This window comes from Artemia sp. Qi Xiang Cuo, chromosome 13 (assembly GCF_049724085.1).
Source record: "Artemia sp. Qi Xiang Cuo chromosome 13, ASM4972408v1, whole genome shotgun sequence".
In the NCBI taxonomy this organism is placed as follows: domain Eukaryota; kingdom Metazoa; phylum Arthropoda; class Branchiopoda; order Anostraca; family Artemiidae; genus Artemia; species Artemia sp. Qi Xiang Cuo.
Window position 1 is genome coordinate 70,977,704 of NC_142806.1, and position 15,670 is coordinate 70,993,373.

At 34.1% G+C, this 15,670-nt stretch overlaps 1 protein-coding gene across 1 annotated transcript in view; it reads right to left on the bottom strand.

Annotated features, from left to right (window-relative positions):
* Positions 1-11,616, bottom strand: part of LOC148945609 (uncharacterized) — a 46,401-nt gene extending 34,785 nt beyond the window's left edge. Inside the window, exons 1-2 of the mRNA XM_089099100.1 lie at positions 11,459-11,616; positions 8,776-8,919 (exon numbers count right to left, since the gene is read on the bottom strand). Coding sequence (XP_088955226.1) covers positions 8,776-8,919; positions 11,459-11,616 — 302 coding nt within the window. The remainder of the gene's footprint in view (positions 1-8,775; positions 8,920-11,458) is intronic.
* Positions 11,617-15,670: the final 4,054 nt, after the last annotated feature.

Below are 15,670 nucleotides of genomic sequence, written 5' to 3' on the forward strand. Positions count from 1 at the left end.
CAAAATTTGCCGACCAAAATATTCTCCTTATGTCTGACGAGCTTTAGGTTTCAAAATTTGCCGACCAAAACATTCTCCTTATGTCTGACGAGCTTTAGGTTTCAAAATTTGCCGACCAAAATATTCTCCTTATGTCTGACGAGCTTTAGGTTTCAAAATTTGCCGACCAAAACATTCTCCTTATGTCTGACGAGCTTTAGGTTTCAAAATTTGCCGACCAAAACATTCTCCATATGTCTGACGAGCTTTAGGTTTCAAAATTTCCCGACCATATTGTTCACACTTTGTCAAAAGGAATCGGACGCTCTGTGGCCCTTTAAAAACAGAATAACTTGTTTTCCGGCCCAAACGTCTGCATATGTCAAAATTTCAGATTGGTACCGCTGTAATTCCTGATTCCGTTCTTGGAAGTAGGAATGAAGATACCATGGTTTCCTGTTTGATATATCTATCACTCATTATTAATGTTCTGAAGGATGAGGTGAGAAAAACATATGGATAACTTGCTAAGGTCAACCGTCAATTCGACAAAAAACAACTTCGGGTTGGCTTTCGTTCTTTGCGCCCATGTGTCTTCCTTTAATTAAGTCAGGTGATTTTTCTTCGTGACAGAACTTCAACGAATCCGTTCTATCTTCTTTCAATTTTGTAAATATTTCCTCCATATTGAAATATGGACTAAATACACTCTAGGCGGTACGCTATTTTTGAAATTTGTGAAAATGTGGAAAAATCTCGATTCGGTTTTTGATCAATCCGATAAAATTATTGATTTCCCTTCGATCAGAACAAGATCAACTTAAAGCTATTTTGTTTGTTAAAAATGATTTTAGCGTTTTATTGATGGCCATTGGGCAGAGTGATTGCTTCTAATGTTTCAGATGCCAGTTGATAGCTTTTTTTTTCTTGTGAAGAGTGTGTTTTCCCTCTTTTTTCCATATTTTACTTCAGCGTGAATTGCTTTTTGTATGTCTAGAGGGAACAATAAACTATTATTATCATTCTAATGTGGAAACACTTGTGTCTTTACACAGGATCCTTCTTTGGAAATTTGTGAATTGACGGAAAAGTTTTCGACCCGTTTTTGTAACCGATCCAATAAAACTGTTGATTACCCTCTGAGCGGTGTGAATCGAAGTTAAAGAAATTAGTGTTTGTATAGGTATGATTCTATGTTTAGTTTTTTTTCATTGTCGCCGAGTAAATGCTCCCGATGTTCATATTCTGCTGATTCTGCTCAACAAGAATACTATCGCCACCTACTTTAAAAATTTGAAATCTAGATGGTATTAAAATCAATTATTCAGGAGATCTATCGGAACAAATTAGTTTTTATTTTAGGTAAATATAATCAACAAAGGCGAGAGCCACCAAGAAAATGACAGTAGGACTAAAATGGTTTGAATGACATGAAAAGGTATAATAAATATATATGAAAGAGCAATTGAGTAATGCTATTTCTACATAGAGTAACAATGTGCTAAGAAGCTTAATTCTTTGTTTTTATTTTTGCTACAATAATTAAGTATGTATTTTCGCTCACTAAAACACAAATTCTAAAACCAAAAAAAACCGCAAGACGTATTTAGGATAGAAAAATCCATAAAAAGTTTCATAACCTAATAATACCTTGAAATTAGAACTTTAATCATTTTACAGCATAAATGTAACGAAACAGAAAAGATTTTATTCTGTTTTCTATATTTTGCTACCTGATACAGAAGTTCAAATGCTACTGAATACTTTTGCATTTAAATAGGTAAAACCAAGAAGACAAAAACAGCTGACTGTTTCAATGGCGGATCCAGGATTTTGGGTGGCCCGCTGCAAAAATTCCCTTTCTAAATTAAGCCAAATTAACTTTTACCCTTAGTGAAAATAGCATACTTCTGCTTTTATCCATCATTTAGCAGTTATTCGTGTAAGGCTAACTACAAAGCTAAGACTACGTGTAAGGCTAAGATTATAAAACACTATCAATTTTATAAAATGAATTGTCGCCTCCTGTTTCTACTATAAGCAAATCTATCAGTAACGCTTTCTACATTTATGACAGTATAACGATGAACAAAAAGAAGTGTGTTTGGCGAGTTTTTGTTCCGTTATTTTATTTGCTAGCCACGTTTTCAATAGTGTCTCGCTAGACTGACAAGCACAGGCAGGGGCATTCCGAGGAGGGGGGGTGCCGCCCCTCCAACGTTTTTGGCATTCGGTAAAATTTTCGCCGAAGGCGAAAATTTTACCGAATTTTGCAAATATTTTGCAAAATTGCCCAAAATTTAGCAAAATTCTTGATTTCTGCAGAAAATCCGGCAGAAATCAGATAACGATACAGTAAAATTTACGAAGATCGCCCCTCCATTGAAATAAATTCTCAGGGCGCCCCTGCTGACTGGTAGGGTCATAAAGCATGGAGTCATTGCATGCTTTTTCTAACTATAACTAGTCCTGTACATTACTAAGAGTGGAAATTAGGCTTTGCCAGTCTTTTTTTCTTTTTCAATACCCATAATATGTTAATAGAAATACTTTTGGCAGTTTCAGATTATAGCTGAGCATTTAAATATTAGAAGCAAATTGGGATACATCGTTCCCTTGACCATCTTCCGCAATTACATTTTTGGGTAGCATATTATTACCTAAATTATTTGAAAATTTTTGTAGCAGTATCCTTCTTATTTTTATTCAGTAAATAAAAACCCTAGAAGTTTTGCAACGAATTATTTTTCGATTTAAAATTAAACGCAAAAAATTTAAAATTGAAGCATGAATTTCTGCATTAACGAAACCGCATATTAAACATTTGAAGACTTAGGCCAACAAAATTCTCCCTCACTCTTTGGACGGTTCTGAAAAGATAGAACATATTTCTTCCACCAGCCAAACAACCGCTGAAAAATCTCGGCAAATTCATGGGCATAGCCTAATCCACAAATGCAGATCCCATTTGGAAGTAGCTCTTGTAACTAGAAATACTCAAATTTAAATAATGATGCTTTCTTGATACTTGACCAAACCAAAATGGCAATGTTGTTAGTTATTACTGCATATTTCTGACTAGTTGCAATACAGAGAGACGTCTGAGATTGCGTAAACTTCGATTACCTTGCTCAAATAATGGCATAATAGGGATAAGGTTTTATAAGTAATACTCAATATAAAATAATAATTATTATAATAATAATTAGAATAATTATTATTCTATATAAAACAAAATAATTATTATTCAATATAAAATATATATTATAATAATAATTAGCCTAATTACTGAGCTGATTTTAGCTTATGTAGTACTAAATTTAACTGCCTAAACTGCTCAAGTTTAATTCTAAGCCCTTTCTATTACTAACAAAAACACTAAATAGGCGTTAGTTTCTATTACATTCAAAAACACTATATAATTTTAATCGTGCATTTTGGATATTTTTGGCGACTCAGTGTTTAGGAACAGTTAAAATAAAAAAAGAGGCTCCTGAAATAGCGTGCACTTTATTTATCCTGTTCATTAAATATTGTTTAGTCTAGGCCACATTTGACATTGAATAAGTTTTTAATAAGGAAAATAAAAAAAAAATCAGAGAATCATGATTTATATAATTATTAAGTGTCCGTAACTTCCAGTCGATCCCTAAACTTAAGGCTGGCACCTGATGTGGGTATTAATCTATTACAAAAATGTTTTGAGTAGGTTTTTCCAAAGAGTAATAGTTTTTTTTCTTTTTCTCTATGCCTGAAGCGAGTATCTCGTATTTTGTTTTTGGTGGAAGGTGGTAAAATATTTTTACTCTGGTTCTCATAAATGTGTACACGTTACAGCTTATAGTTATTTGCATGTCATACAACAAGCTCTTTGGCTTGTAGACTATATCTCTCTTTTACATATAAAGTGCATGGGTTCCAAGCCCTAATAAGAGATAATAGACCTCCTAGTTGTGGAATATTTTGTCTCATTGGTGATAAAAAGTGCCAAATAACCAAAAATGGCAGGTTAAATTGCATCTATTTTCCAGGTTGGCAAAGTTCATTTTTCTATATCCTCTTTATTAACCAAAAATTGACAGGACTGAAACATTCCAAAGGTACTCATTAAGCATCATATCTAGACAGCTTTGTTCTTTTGAAGTTTTTTAGTTTATTCGATATTTATCCTTATGGCATTGGTGAAAAAAGAATACTAAAGCTATTAAGAGATAATTTTGGTTTTCTTAACAACCTCAAAAAATGACAAAAAATTTTGGTTCTCCTGAACAATTTTGAATATGTACGGGTTACTACTACTACTAACAACTCATCGCAGCACCAAGCCGCCTGAGGCCAACACAGCTACGCACGCTCCTCCTCCACCCCAATCTATTCAAAGCCACCCTTTTTACACCCGTCCACGAAGTTCCCATTTCCTTTAAATCTTTCTTTATGACGTCCTCCCAACCCAGACGGGACGACCTGCTTTCCGTTTAGCCCTAGATGGTTGGCCGAAAAGAACAATCTTTGGCAATCTGTCATCCCTCATCCGAACAACATGCCCTAACCACCTCAATCTTTCTTTCATTATAGACCTAGAAAGCGGTATTGAACCACATTTTTCGTATAGCCTATTGTTTGAAATACGGTTAGTCAGCCGGGTACCGAGAACAATCCTTAAGCAATTTCTCTGGAAAACATCTAGCAAATCTTCATCCGCTTCTCGGAGCGTCCATGCTTCAGAGCCATATTTGACGACTGTCATCACTGTAGCTTCTAATATTCTAATCTTGATTTGCAGACTTATCTTCCTATTCTTCCAGACTTTTTTTTAACTGTGAAAAAACACCCTGAGCCTTGGCTATTCTATTTTTAACATTTTCACTGCTCCCACCATTTTTACTAATAATACTACCAAGGTAAGTGAAACTGCCCACCTGATCAATCTTTTCATTACCAAATGTCACCTTTTCATCTTCACTTATTCCTAGCCTTAGTGACTTAGTCTTCCTAACATTAATTTTCAAACCAATACTAGCACCCTGAACTCGCAAAGCCTCTAAAACTTCATTCATTTTGCTCACACTTTCATCTAGGATGCTTAAATCATCAGCATAATCTAAGTCCAGGAGACTTTTTCCTCTACATTTCATTCCGTGGTTTCCCATTGCCTTTTCTGTGCTCCTTAATACAAAGTCCATCAAAATAATCCATATAAAGGGGGATAGAACACAACCCTGCTTAATTCCAGATTTAATACAAAACCAGCTGCTAGCCTCATTTCCTACCTTAACCGCAGCAGTGTTATTCTCGTACATAGCACTAATCACTAATGTATTTGTTTGGTATACCATACAAGGATAAAACCTTTATTAAAGTTCTTCTATCAACAAAATCGAACGCTTGTTCATAATCTATAAAACTGAGAAGCAAAGGTGTTTGACAGCGTAGACACTTCTTAATTATTAACCTAAGAGTGAAAATTTGGTCAACACATCCTCTACCTGTTCTAAAACTGCACTACTCTTCTCTTAAAACTTTGTCTACGGCATCTCTAAGTCTAAAAAGTATCATATTACTAAGTAATTTGCTACCTACAGAGACCAGACTAATGCCTCGATAATTACCACATTCACTTTTATCACCTTTCTTATAAAGTGGCTTAATTAAGGTTTTCCTAAAATCGTTAGGTACTTCCCCTTTTTCAAAAATCATATTCATAATCTCCAATAACTTATTTCTAACCTCAGAGCCACCATATTTAAGAAACTCATTTACTACCCTATCAGCACCTGGAGCCTTATTATTCTTTAATCCTTTTAGTACTGTTTCTAATTCCTCCTCACAAAACAAATCCTTCACATTCAAGGTATCACAAACTTTTTCATTTTCCTCTATATTTTTTCCAGCAACTCTATCTCGGTTAAGCAAATGCTCAAAATGTTCGGCCCATCTCGCTTTAGCTTTTGTCTTATCGCTAATTGCCACCCCATTCCTATCTTTAACTGGGAGAAGTCCGGATTGACTACTCCCTCTCAATTTGTTAACGTGCCAGTACAATATTTTACTATTATGCCGTCTAGCTGCATCTTCTAGATCCTCGGAAGTTTTATCCATGGCCTCCACTTCAAACCTCCTTAGTTCATATTTTAATGCTTTCTCCACTTTCTTTACATTCCTTTTGTTTTCATATGATCTATCACTCAGATAATTCTTCAGTCCTCTATCCTTCAGATAATTCATTAAACTTAAAGCTTTTTCACTAATATTCTTAGCTGCAGTTCTAGCTTTCTTCCCTATATACTCTCTAAGTTACGTCTTTTGCTCGAGCCTGTTCTTACCCCTCTTTATATCCCATTGTACCTTCACATCTGTGTCGTTTTTCAATTATCATAATTTAAAGAACAGCAAAAAAAAACAAAAAACACAATAGTCCTGGTAAATAAGCTTTCCATAAGTGTGTTCAAACCTGCTGATTTTAAGCAAAAATTTCAGCTGTAGATTGATCAAACAGTTCGTGGTAACGAACTGTAAGTAAGGAGCGACCCGGCTCAATGGTAACCGAAACTCTAAAAAAGGGGATTTTGATACCAATAGATACATCAAAAGAATCAGATTTTAATTCTGATTTCAAATATATAAGTTTCATTAAGTTTAATTATACCTATCAAAAGTTACGTGCCTGAGAAAATTTGGCTTATTTTCGAAAAAAGGGGGAAAGACCCCCTAAAAGTTATAGAACCTTAATTAAAATAACAACATCATATTCAGCGTATCAGATAACACTACTGTATAGGTTTCAAGCTCCTATCTAAAAAAATGTGGAATTTTGCATTTTTTTCCAGAATAAAGATCACGAATGAGTGTTTATTTTTTTTTTTTTTTTTTTTTTTTTTTCCCCCAGGGGTTATCGTATAGACCCCGTAGTCCTAAAAAATCGTAGGAGGGCTCATTGGCCCGGACATTAAAATTTATTGGTCCCTTTTTAAGTGACAATAAAAAATAGTGGGCAACTAGGCCCCCTCCCACGCTCATTTTTTTCCCAAAGTGACCCGATCAAAATTTTGAGATAGCCATTTTGTTCAGCATGGTCGAAAATATGATAAAAATGTCTTTTAGGATGACTTGATCCCCCAAAGTCCCCAGGGCGAGGGATGAAAGTTATGAACTTTAATCAATGTTAACATATAGTATTGGTTATTGGGAAGTATACAGACTTTTTCAGAGGATATTTTTTCTGGTAGGTGGGGGAAGGAGAGGGTCAGGGGCTATATGGAAGGATCTTTCCATGAAGGAAGTTTTCATGGGGGAAGGGACATTGCTATGAAGGGGGCGCCGGATTTCCCAGCATTATTAAATAAAAAGATCATGAATTAAATAAAAAAAAACAAGTTTTTCAACTGATCAACTGATTGTGATTAAGAGGTCGTTTTTAAAGAACTGAAAAAAAAATTCGAACTATAGTTTAAAGAGCAGGGTATTGACTAGGGGGCGAACCCCCTAATATACGTGTTAAAAATGTATGAATATAGAAATTCATTACGTAAGTTAATTCTAAGTTACGTATATTTATTACTAATAAAAACGTTCGTAAATAAAGTTAAACAAGTTTCGAGAAAGCCATTTCACAAAATATAATATTAAATTTTTTTTTTAATTATAAATGTACTGTGAGCCATAATCAAAACCTTAAATAATTAAAAAACGTTCAAAAATTAAATAAAAAAAACAAGTTTTTTAAACTGAAATTAAGGAGCGACAATAAAACTTAAAACGAACAGAAATTAGTCCGTATATGAAAGGGCTGTCTCCTCCTTAACGCCTCGCTCTTTACGCTAAAGTTTGACTGTGTCTCATAAGTTTATTTTTTAAAAAAATAAAAAAATTTCGCGTAAAGAGCGAGGCGTTGAGGAGGAGACAGCCCCTTTCATATACGGAATAATTTCTGTTCGTTTTAAGTTTTATTGTCGCTCCTTACTTTCAGTTTAAAAAACTTGTTTTTTTTATTTAATTTTAAATGAAAAGTCGTTCATCCATTCCAGTAATTCAAAAGGTGAGTGGGTGTCAAATTGTTATGCATACAGTAAATATGATCCTCCATGTATGACTCAGAAATTCACGAATTCGTGCCGAACAACTCAAAGAAATAAATAGAACATTGTTCAGAAAGAAGGAGTTTAGCCTATAATTATTTTCGCCCAAACATTGCAACATAAAATACACACAACTAAAGTAATTAATCGTGGTTACGACAGTTCAAATAAGAACGTGATGTTTCCAGACAAATGGATGCATTTTTCTGCATCTTTTTTATGACATAAATTGTTCTTTTTTTACATGTTTTGTAATATGTCACACCATTCATAAATGTTATAATTGCTGTAAGAAGCAGTTCTTATAAACAGGTAGTAAGGGCAAATTATTATTTATTACAACGGATTTGTGAAATGACTGGCCGAATTCTTTATCTCTATTTAGAAGCTGTTACAAAAAAAAAAACTGAAAAACAACGTCCATTATATTTAAAATGGCCAAATAGTGCAAATCGACAACATACCCTTTGGTACAAATGGTGTTTTGTACTTTTCTACTGGAACGATTTTTTTGTATATGTTTGTGTGGGGTTTTTTTTTTTTTTTTTTTTTTTTGTTTGGTGAGGTTGTCTGAGGCCGTGTAAGTCGAGCTTCCAGTTCCATTAGAAAATCTAGTATATTTTCTACTGGATTCAAGCAGCTGTTGTAAATAAGCAGCGTTGTCTTTAATGAAGCTGTTGTAAATAAGAAACATTGTCTTTAATGACAATAGAAGACTTACCGACTCAGTCGAAAGTTTGGCTCTTCATTGCCTTTCCACGCTAGATACTGAGTCGCAACTGTGAAGAAGATAACGAACACTGGAGGTACTACATTGTAACGCAACTGGTCATAGAACGTCAGTCTCGTCGATGAATTGATGACCCTTGAAACATAAATTTAGAATTAAACCAGAGAGCATGGAAAAATGATAAGAGAGGAAACCCTGTTGAAAGTAATGAAAGGTATGTGAAAAAAATAAATGATAAATAGGAATGTTTGGATGCTATGGCTTATCAGGGGATTGATACTCTGCTTGTCAAACAAAGCCCAGGGACTGAGGGTGGGACAAGCCTGCTTATAGTCCCTGTAAAAAAGACCCAGCAACTGCAATGTTGACTTGACGCCCTATGCGCTAGTAATGACTCTGAAGGATCATTAGGTTATTTTAGGGGTATCTTTAGGTTATTTCTTGCTATTTTGAAAACTAGGCAAAATCGGTGAATGAAGTTGTCAGGAGTGCTTTCAGGACCTGAAATATACCCCGAAAAGAAGTTATTTTGCATTTTTTGGTTAACGTCTGTTTTTTCTAGAGCTGAGAAGATTGTTTACGTGATAAGGCTATATCCATCTAAATCAGAAAAAAAAATTAAAGAAAAGCGAGAATGAGGTTTATAAGGTCAAGGAAAATACTGGAGGAAAGAAAACGGATTTCTTGAAGGACAACTGCTTCCCTTCCACAGTAATTTTAGAGAAAGTCTTAAAGAATCAAGCTCACAATTTCTGAGCGAAAATGCAAGACCAGATAAAAATAAAAAGACAGAAACAAACAACGTGGAGAAAAAAAATGAAACAAAAAATCTAAACTGGATGAATTAAAAAGCTAACAACACAGAAGAAAATAACTGGTAAAATCGAAATCAAGCAAATTAAAAACAATAAAATAAAAATAAAGAATTAAAAACGCCTGAGATCTGAGGGGGTCCGGGAATTTGTGTCATTTTGTTAATGTGGAATTGACGTGGTATTTATTTTGGAAATGGATAAATTATCAGGTTCACGTATGAGAAAACCAAAATAAGAGTCACTTATTTTAAAATCACCCATATTCCTGTTAAGAGCCAGATCTTCACTAGATTACAAATAAGTAGAAGGGGGGGTCCGACTCCCACGAGAACACCCTGCTGCCACCTACAACTTTTTTACATAGTTTAATGAGGACAGGGTCAATGACCTCTTTCTCAATGACCTCTTTCTCCAGGTGTGTTTTTGGCACGCCCTCAGCGAATGTTGTTGTTATTGTTTTGAACAGAGTAATTAGAGAGAACACGCGGTTAATGGGGTCAATGTTGTTGTCGTTCGAAGCAAAGTTAATGACATCTCCTTCCTGTTCGAGGCAGATGTTATGATCCGGAAATAGTATTTGTTGTTGTTATTCGAGTCAGATGTTATGAGGTTCCGGGAAACAGTTAATGACACTTCCTTCTTGTTCGAGGCAGATGTTATGATCCAGAAATAGTATTTGTTGTTGTTATTCGAGCCAAATGTTATGGGTTTCCCGGGAACAGTTAGATCACCACTTCCCAGCCAATATCAAGGTCAATGTTGTTGTTGTTTTCGAGCCAACTTTCTTTTCAGGTCAGTCTAGAGTTGGCAGTCAGAGTGAAAGGATTTTTGCTATAGTGTTTTCAATCTGTGAATAGAATTCACTAAGCTTTTAGTGAGCAGTGTAATAACATTAGTGAACAAGTTGAGTTAGAAAAATCCTTTTATTGCAACTGTTCGATTTGTATGGAAAATTTTTACGATTTTGAGAATTAATACTAGCCTACTGACAGTTTAGACTGCATAGAGGAAGAGACAGATGAGAAAAATCTGGAGTACACAAGAACAAACATTATTCGTGACATGGAGAGAAATTTATATCGATTGCAAGTAAGCTCAGATAAAAGTAGGATTTATATGCTCGAAAAGGAATATCAAAAGAAGAGATATTTAAAAGATGGCTTTCTATATAGTGTAAAAGACAGTAGTGAAAACCCAAAGAACAATGTGTAGAGTGAAAGATATAACTTGGATTATTATGATTATGCTATAAGAGAAGAGAAAAAATGGTCCTTTAAGAGACAACATAAGAGGCCATTCTATGAAAAGGATTTTAAACAACAGAAACCAATGTGGAAGAGTTCTCATATATGATTTACCGTTAAATCTAATTATTAATATGTATAATGAGTGTTATATTGCAATCACACAATAAATTTGTTTGTATTATTTTAATTTTCATATAATCGATATATATAGAGTGAGGATACCAGCAGAGACTTCTGTACATGAATAGTTCAGTTTGATTTAATCACCCCATAGAATACTATCAGTCCATAACCAAGTCTTCTATCAAAGATAACAAAAAATAATTCATTCTTTCTAATCTTTATTCTCTTGAAATATCGATATTTATAACAGTTTTTAAATAAACTACATCTGGTTCAATTATCAGACTATCTATGTCTTCATCCTCCACTACCACTATGTCTAGCAGAGTGGGTGGTATACATTCAATTTCAAGCTCAGGTTCATCATTTATTGATATATCTAGGAGAAGAGGCATCTCCTCAAATAAATCGCCGCGTACTCCTATTGTAGGCAAACTAGGGGCCAACGGCTCGTCATCCTCTATGCAAAGACGACCTGAAGGCCCCCACCGTACCAGATCTTCTGACGTATATGAAAGACCATCTTCAGTATAGTGAAATTCTAGCATATCATCAGTACCTTCGAAGGATGTACTAGTACAAAGAAGGACCTCCTCATCAAGTGAGAGATCCCAACCATGCCATACATCCAAAAAGATTGATAACATTATGATCGAAAACTAGAGTTTCCTGTGGAAAACCAATATTAGTTCAGATTTAACGGGAATAGTTTATTATCGAACCAATATATCTACCAAAGGTTCAATACCTGAGTTAAACTAAGAGGTTTCAATTATCAGGAAAAAATTACATTTCATATTTTTAATTTTCATGCTTTTGATAAGTATCTTGTCCTTTTGGCGTAAATTGCAGCTGAAGGCTTATCACAAAATCACAGTTTCATGTTTTTCATATATTAAAATTGAAGGAAGCTAGAAAATGTGAAAACTTCTTTTTACCCGAATATTCTTCAGAGCTCAGCCTAACTACGATCTGAAAACAATAATATAACTTATAGTTGAACAAATTTTTTAAAATATCTCCCTTCTGACATCATTTGTATCTTGCAAACTATTATAAGTAGTAACTAGTTACTTAATTTTTAATGAACTTATAATTAATTGAACCAACAATCCAAATTTTTTGATACCACAACAATAAATGGCAAACGAAAAAGAATATAAACAACTACAACATATAAAAAGTACAGAGTTTGGCTCATGAAATTGAATAGAACAACGTACTATGACAATTTCATGAGGAATTTCCTACTCTTGAGGAATTTTTTCACCTATCTTCTTAATTTAACCACTTGTCGGCAAGGGGCTTACGAATCGTTTAGGTTGATGCGTTTATTATTGTTTCCTAATATACGCCCTATAATTTGAATGTCCTTGTTCTTATTTTATTTATCTATTATATTTTTATTTTAATAATTTATAGGTTTTGATTCATATAGTAATAATTTTTTTTTTCGGTTTTCCTATGTCTTGCGTATCTCTAGGGCTCATTTTTATATGTTAAGAATTATGACGCTTTTTAGGTGCTCCCTAGTTTTACAGGCTTATTTTGGCTTAAGAGTTATGCTGCATTTCTCTAGGTTGAAATCTACTGGCTGGGACTTGTGTCTTAAATGCTACAATTTACGATTCACTTTTATGCCTTGGGTATTGATTTTTTTGCACCAATCTTTAGCGACTATTCCTCTTTATTTACTTAGGTTTTGAAACGAAACAATCCTTGTAATTGTTACGTTTAAATGTTATCGACATATTTGCATTTATATTGCCTTCTATGTATCGCCACAACGAAGTTATAGGTGGCTATATCAAGGATCGTTTTTATGCTATACACCATTTCAAGTATCTTTAGAATAATTGTTTGTACGAGAAATATTTAACTGAATGCTCGATTGCGAGGGTCAGTTATCGAAAAAGTTTATTTCAAGGTGAGCGTCACACTTGACTTAGAAGGTATGTGAACTATTTTTTGGATTATGCCACACACAAAAAAATGCATCAAAAGCAAAGAGATCAATAGACTAGATCAAAAAATATTATTGGTACTTAATGGGCATTTTAAAGTCCAAGCTAAATGCAGCTTTTTGCGGATTCGAACGCAAAAACTAGCCAACCCCATGTTTTCTGCCTGTTCGTCCAAAGTATAGGGACAATTTAACCCACCTTTAAAAAGGTAAATAAATCATTGCTGCGCGAAAAATTTCAAAAGGGTACTAGTACATAAGGATGAGTAAGCCTTAATACCATACGTTTTTCACGCCCCAATAACTCTATGACTAAAACATTATATTTTTATACCATATTTTAACACCTTCACCTGCTTGAAGGTATTTTGTATTTGTTTTTATCTCACTCTCTTTGCCTATGAGAAGTAACCAAGGTACTATTTCTACGAGACATATAGCAAATACCATGTTATTCTAGCAGACATATAGCAAATACCATGTTATTCTAGCAGACACATAGCAAATACCATGTTATTCTAACAGACATATAGGAAATACCATGTTATTCTACGAGACATATAGCAAATACCACGTTAGAGCTGCTACACTAAATCAAAGATGAACAGAAATAATGTCGAATAATTGTTCAAAAGTAAACTTATGCATAATGATATATTTAATAGAGTAGTAAGTCTAGCTTTGAAAAGCCTGTTAGAACATCTAGAAAGAAGGTATCATATCTAAAATTAGTATTTTTTATTACTATAGCAAATAAAATTATGCCTAATAAAAAAAAACAAAAAAAACAAAAAAAAACAAAAAAAAATTCCATAGGCAAGCGTCCAGCGGGCTTGAACCCTTACGCAAATTTGAAGAATTTCCACATCCTATTGTACAACATATTTTGCTGCTTCCACGCAATTAATCTCTTCAATTTTTTAAATTTTGACTCCCGTTAAAATTTGATGTGTGCCCTTTGGGGGCAAATATATCCCTTTAAAAAAAAAAAAAAAAAAAAAAAACGCATGTATCTATACAAAGAGACAGTTTTACTCTTATGGATATGATTCAATACTCACTACAAATAAAATGGACCCTTAGTCTCCTTTCAAATGAATAGGAGTTCAGCTTCTGAGCAATAAAAAAATTATTTGATATATTGGTAAGTGCTCGCATTGCCTATGCAATTACTTGAGGTTATACAGCGGGTAGCTAAACCCATTATTCCTCAAGAGCCCCCCCCCCAGGCTCCCAAAGAGCCCCAGACCTCAAAGACTCCCCGGGCTCCCAAAGGCTCTCGAAGCCTCAAAGACCCCCCCCCCCCCGTGCCCCCAAAGGCCCCCCCCGAGCCCTTCCATTTCTCCCACCAAAGAGGATGCGCTAAGGTTTATTCTCTTTTCATATCGGTTGACGAATAGACTATCTGGCATTACAAAGAAGGGGGTAGAAAGAGCTTTGTCTTATAAGGTGCAATCGTTTATTATAACTGATAAATATTACTAATAAGGATCCTTTCATATTGGAGATAACACGAACAAGACGAATAGTCTTACAACCCAAGCCTTGTAAGCCCGTGGCTACCAGCCGATACAGTTTGCACTTTCGACACTATTTTGTGTCTGATTTTAGTAAATAAGTGACAATGAAGAGTAATTATTTAAATTATATTGTCTCTTAATTTAACTGTTAATTTAATTCCTGTTATTTGACATAATAAATTCGTATCGTATCGCACCATGTCGAATATCACTAATAACTCTGAAGCAGAAATTCTCGCATTTTTCTTATTAATCTTCTCATTGAGACGATACTCGATTACAGGTTCTTAGCAGCTATCGAACAGGAAGAAGATAAAGCCGAGGTATTTTCTAATCTTCTTAAATCTACTAGAAGGAAGGATAATACGGATATAAACACCGCGACATTAATTGGGGGGGGGGGATTTTTAAAAGAATTATTTAATTAAGTATGATTTAAAAATAAATATTTGTTATTTTAATAGAAAAATTAAAATTGTCCACTGACCCCCATAAGTTTTATTAAATATATCTAAACCTCCACTCTAACTTTTTCATGAATTGATACCATTTCTCATACGTAAATCAGAACAATACGAAATCTAATCAGGAAGCTTGAAGCTCTGGAATCCATAAGACAACTATTAAACCAAGTAAGACAGGTCTTTAAAGATTTTAAACAGTAAGTCTTTAAAAAGTCGAATGTTCATTGAGAACAGTACTATTCATAAAAAAAAAGATGCAGAAATGTAGTGTAAGATAAGCACTGATAATTTCAAACACCCAGCGTAGGAAAGGAGTTTAAAGAAATATAGAAGCATCATGGGAGTCAGTAAATAGTGAAAACTCTATCATATTAGGGCGAAGAACGAGCTTGTGCAGTTGCCTTGCCCTTTGTATCTTGGTGTTGCCCTTTGGAGCGCTAAGTAGATGTATTTATAAATTTCTGCAAAAGTCGTAGCCCTATGTCTACTCTCCCATTTGAAAAATATATAAATTTTTTGACACCCTGCTAATTGGTGAACTGTTTAGCATAATACACATATATCCTGAAACCCGTCTAATTAGTTTTGAATAGATACATTGGCCCCCCCCACCCCTAAAAACAAAAAATTATGGGGGGGCATATTTTAATTGAATTTTAATATTTTACTTCAGAAAAAAAAATCACAAGACAAATTTAGAGCTAACTTGTGAGTTTTTCACATAAAATTAATTTTGTAGCCTTGACTTTATAAT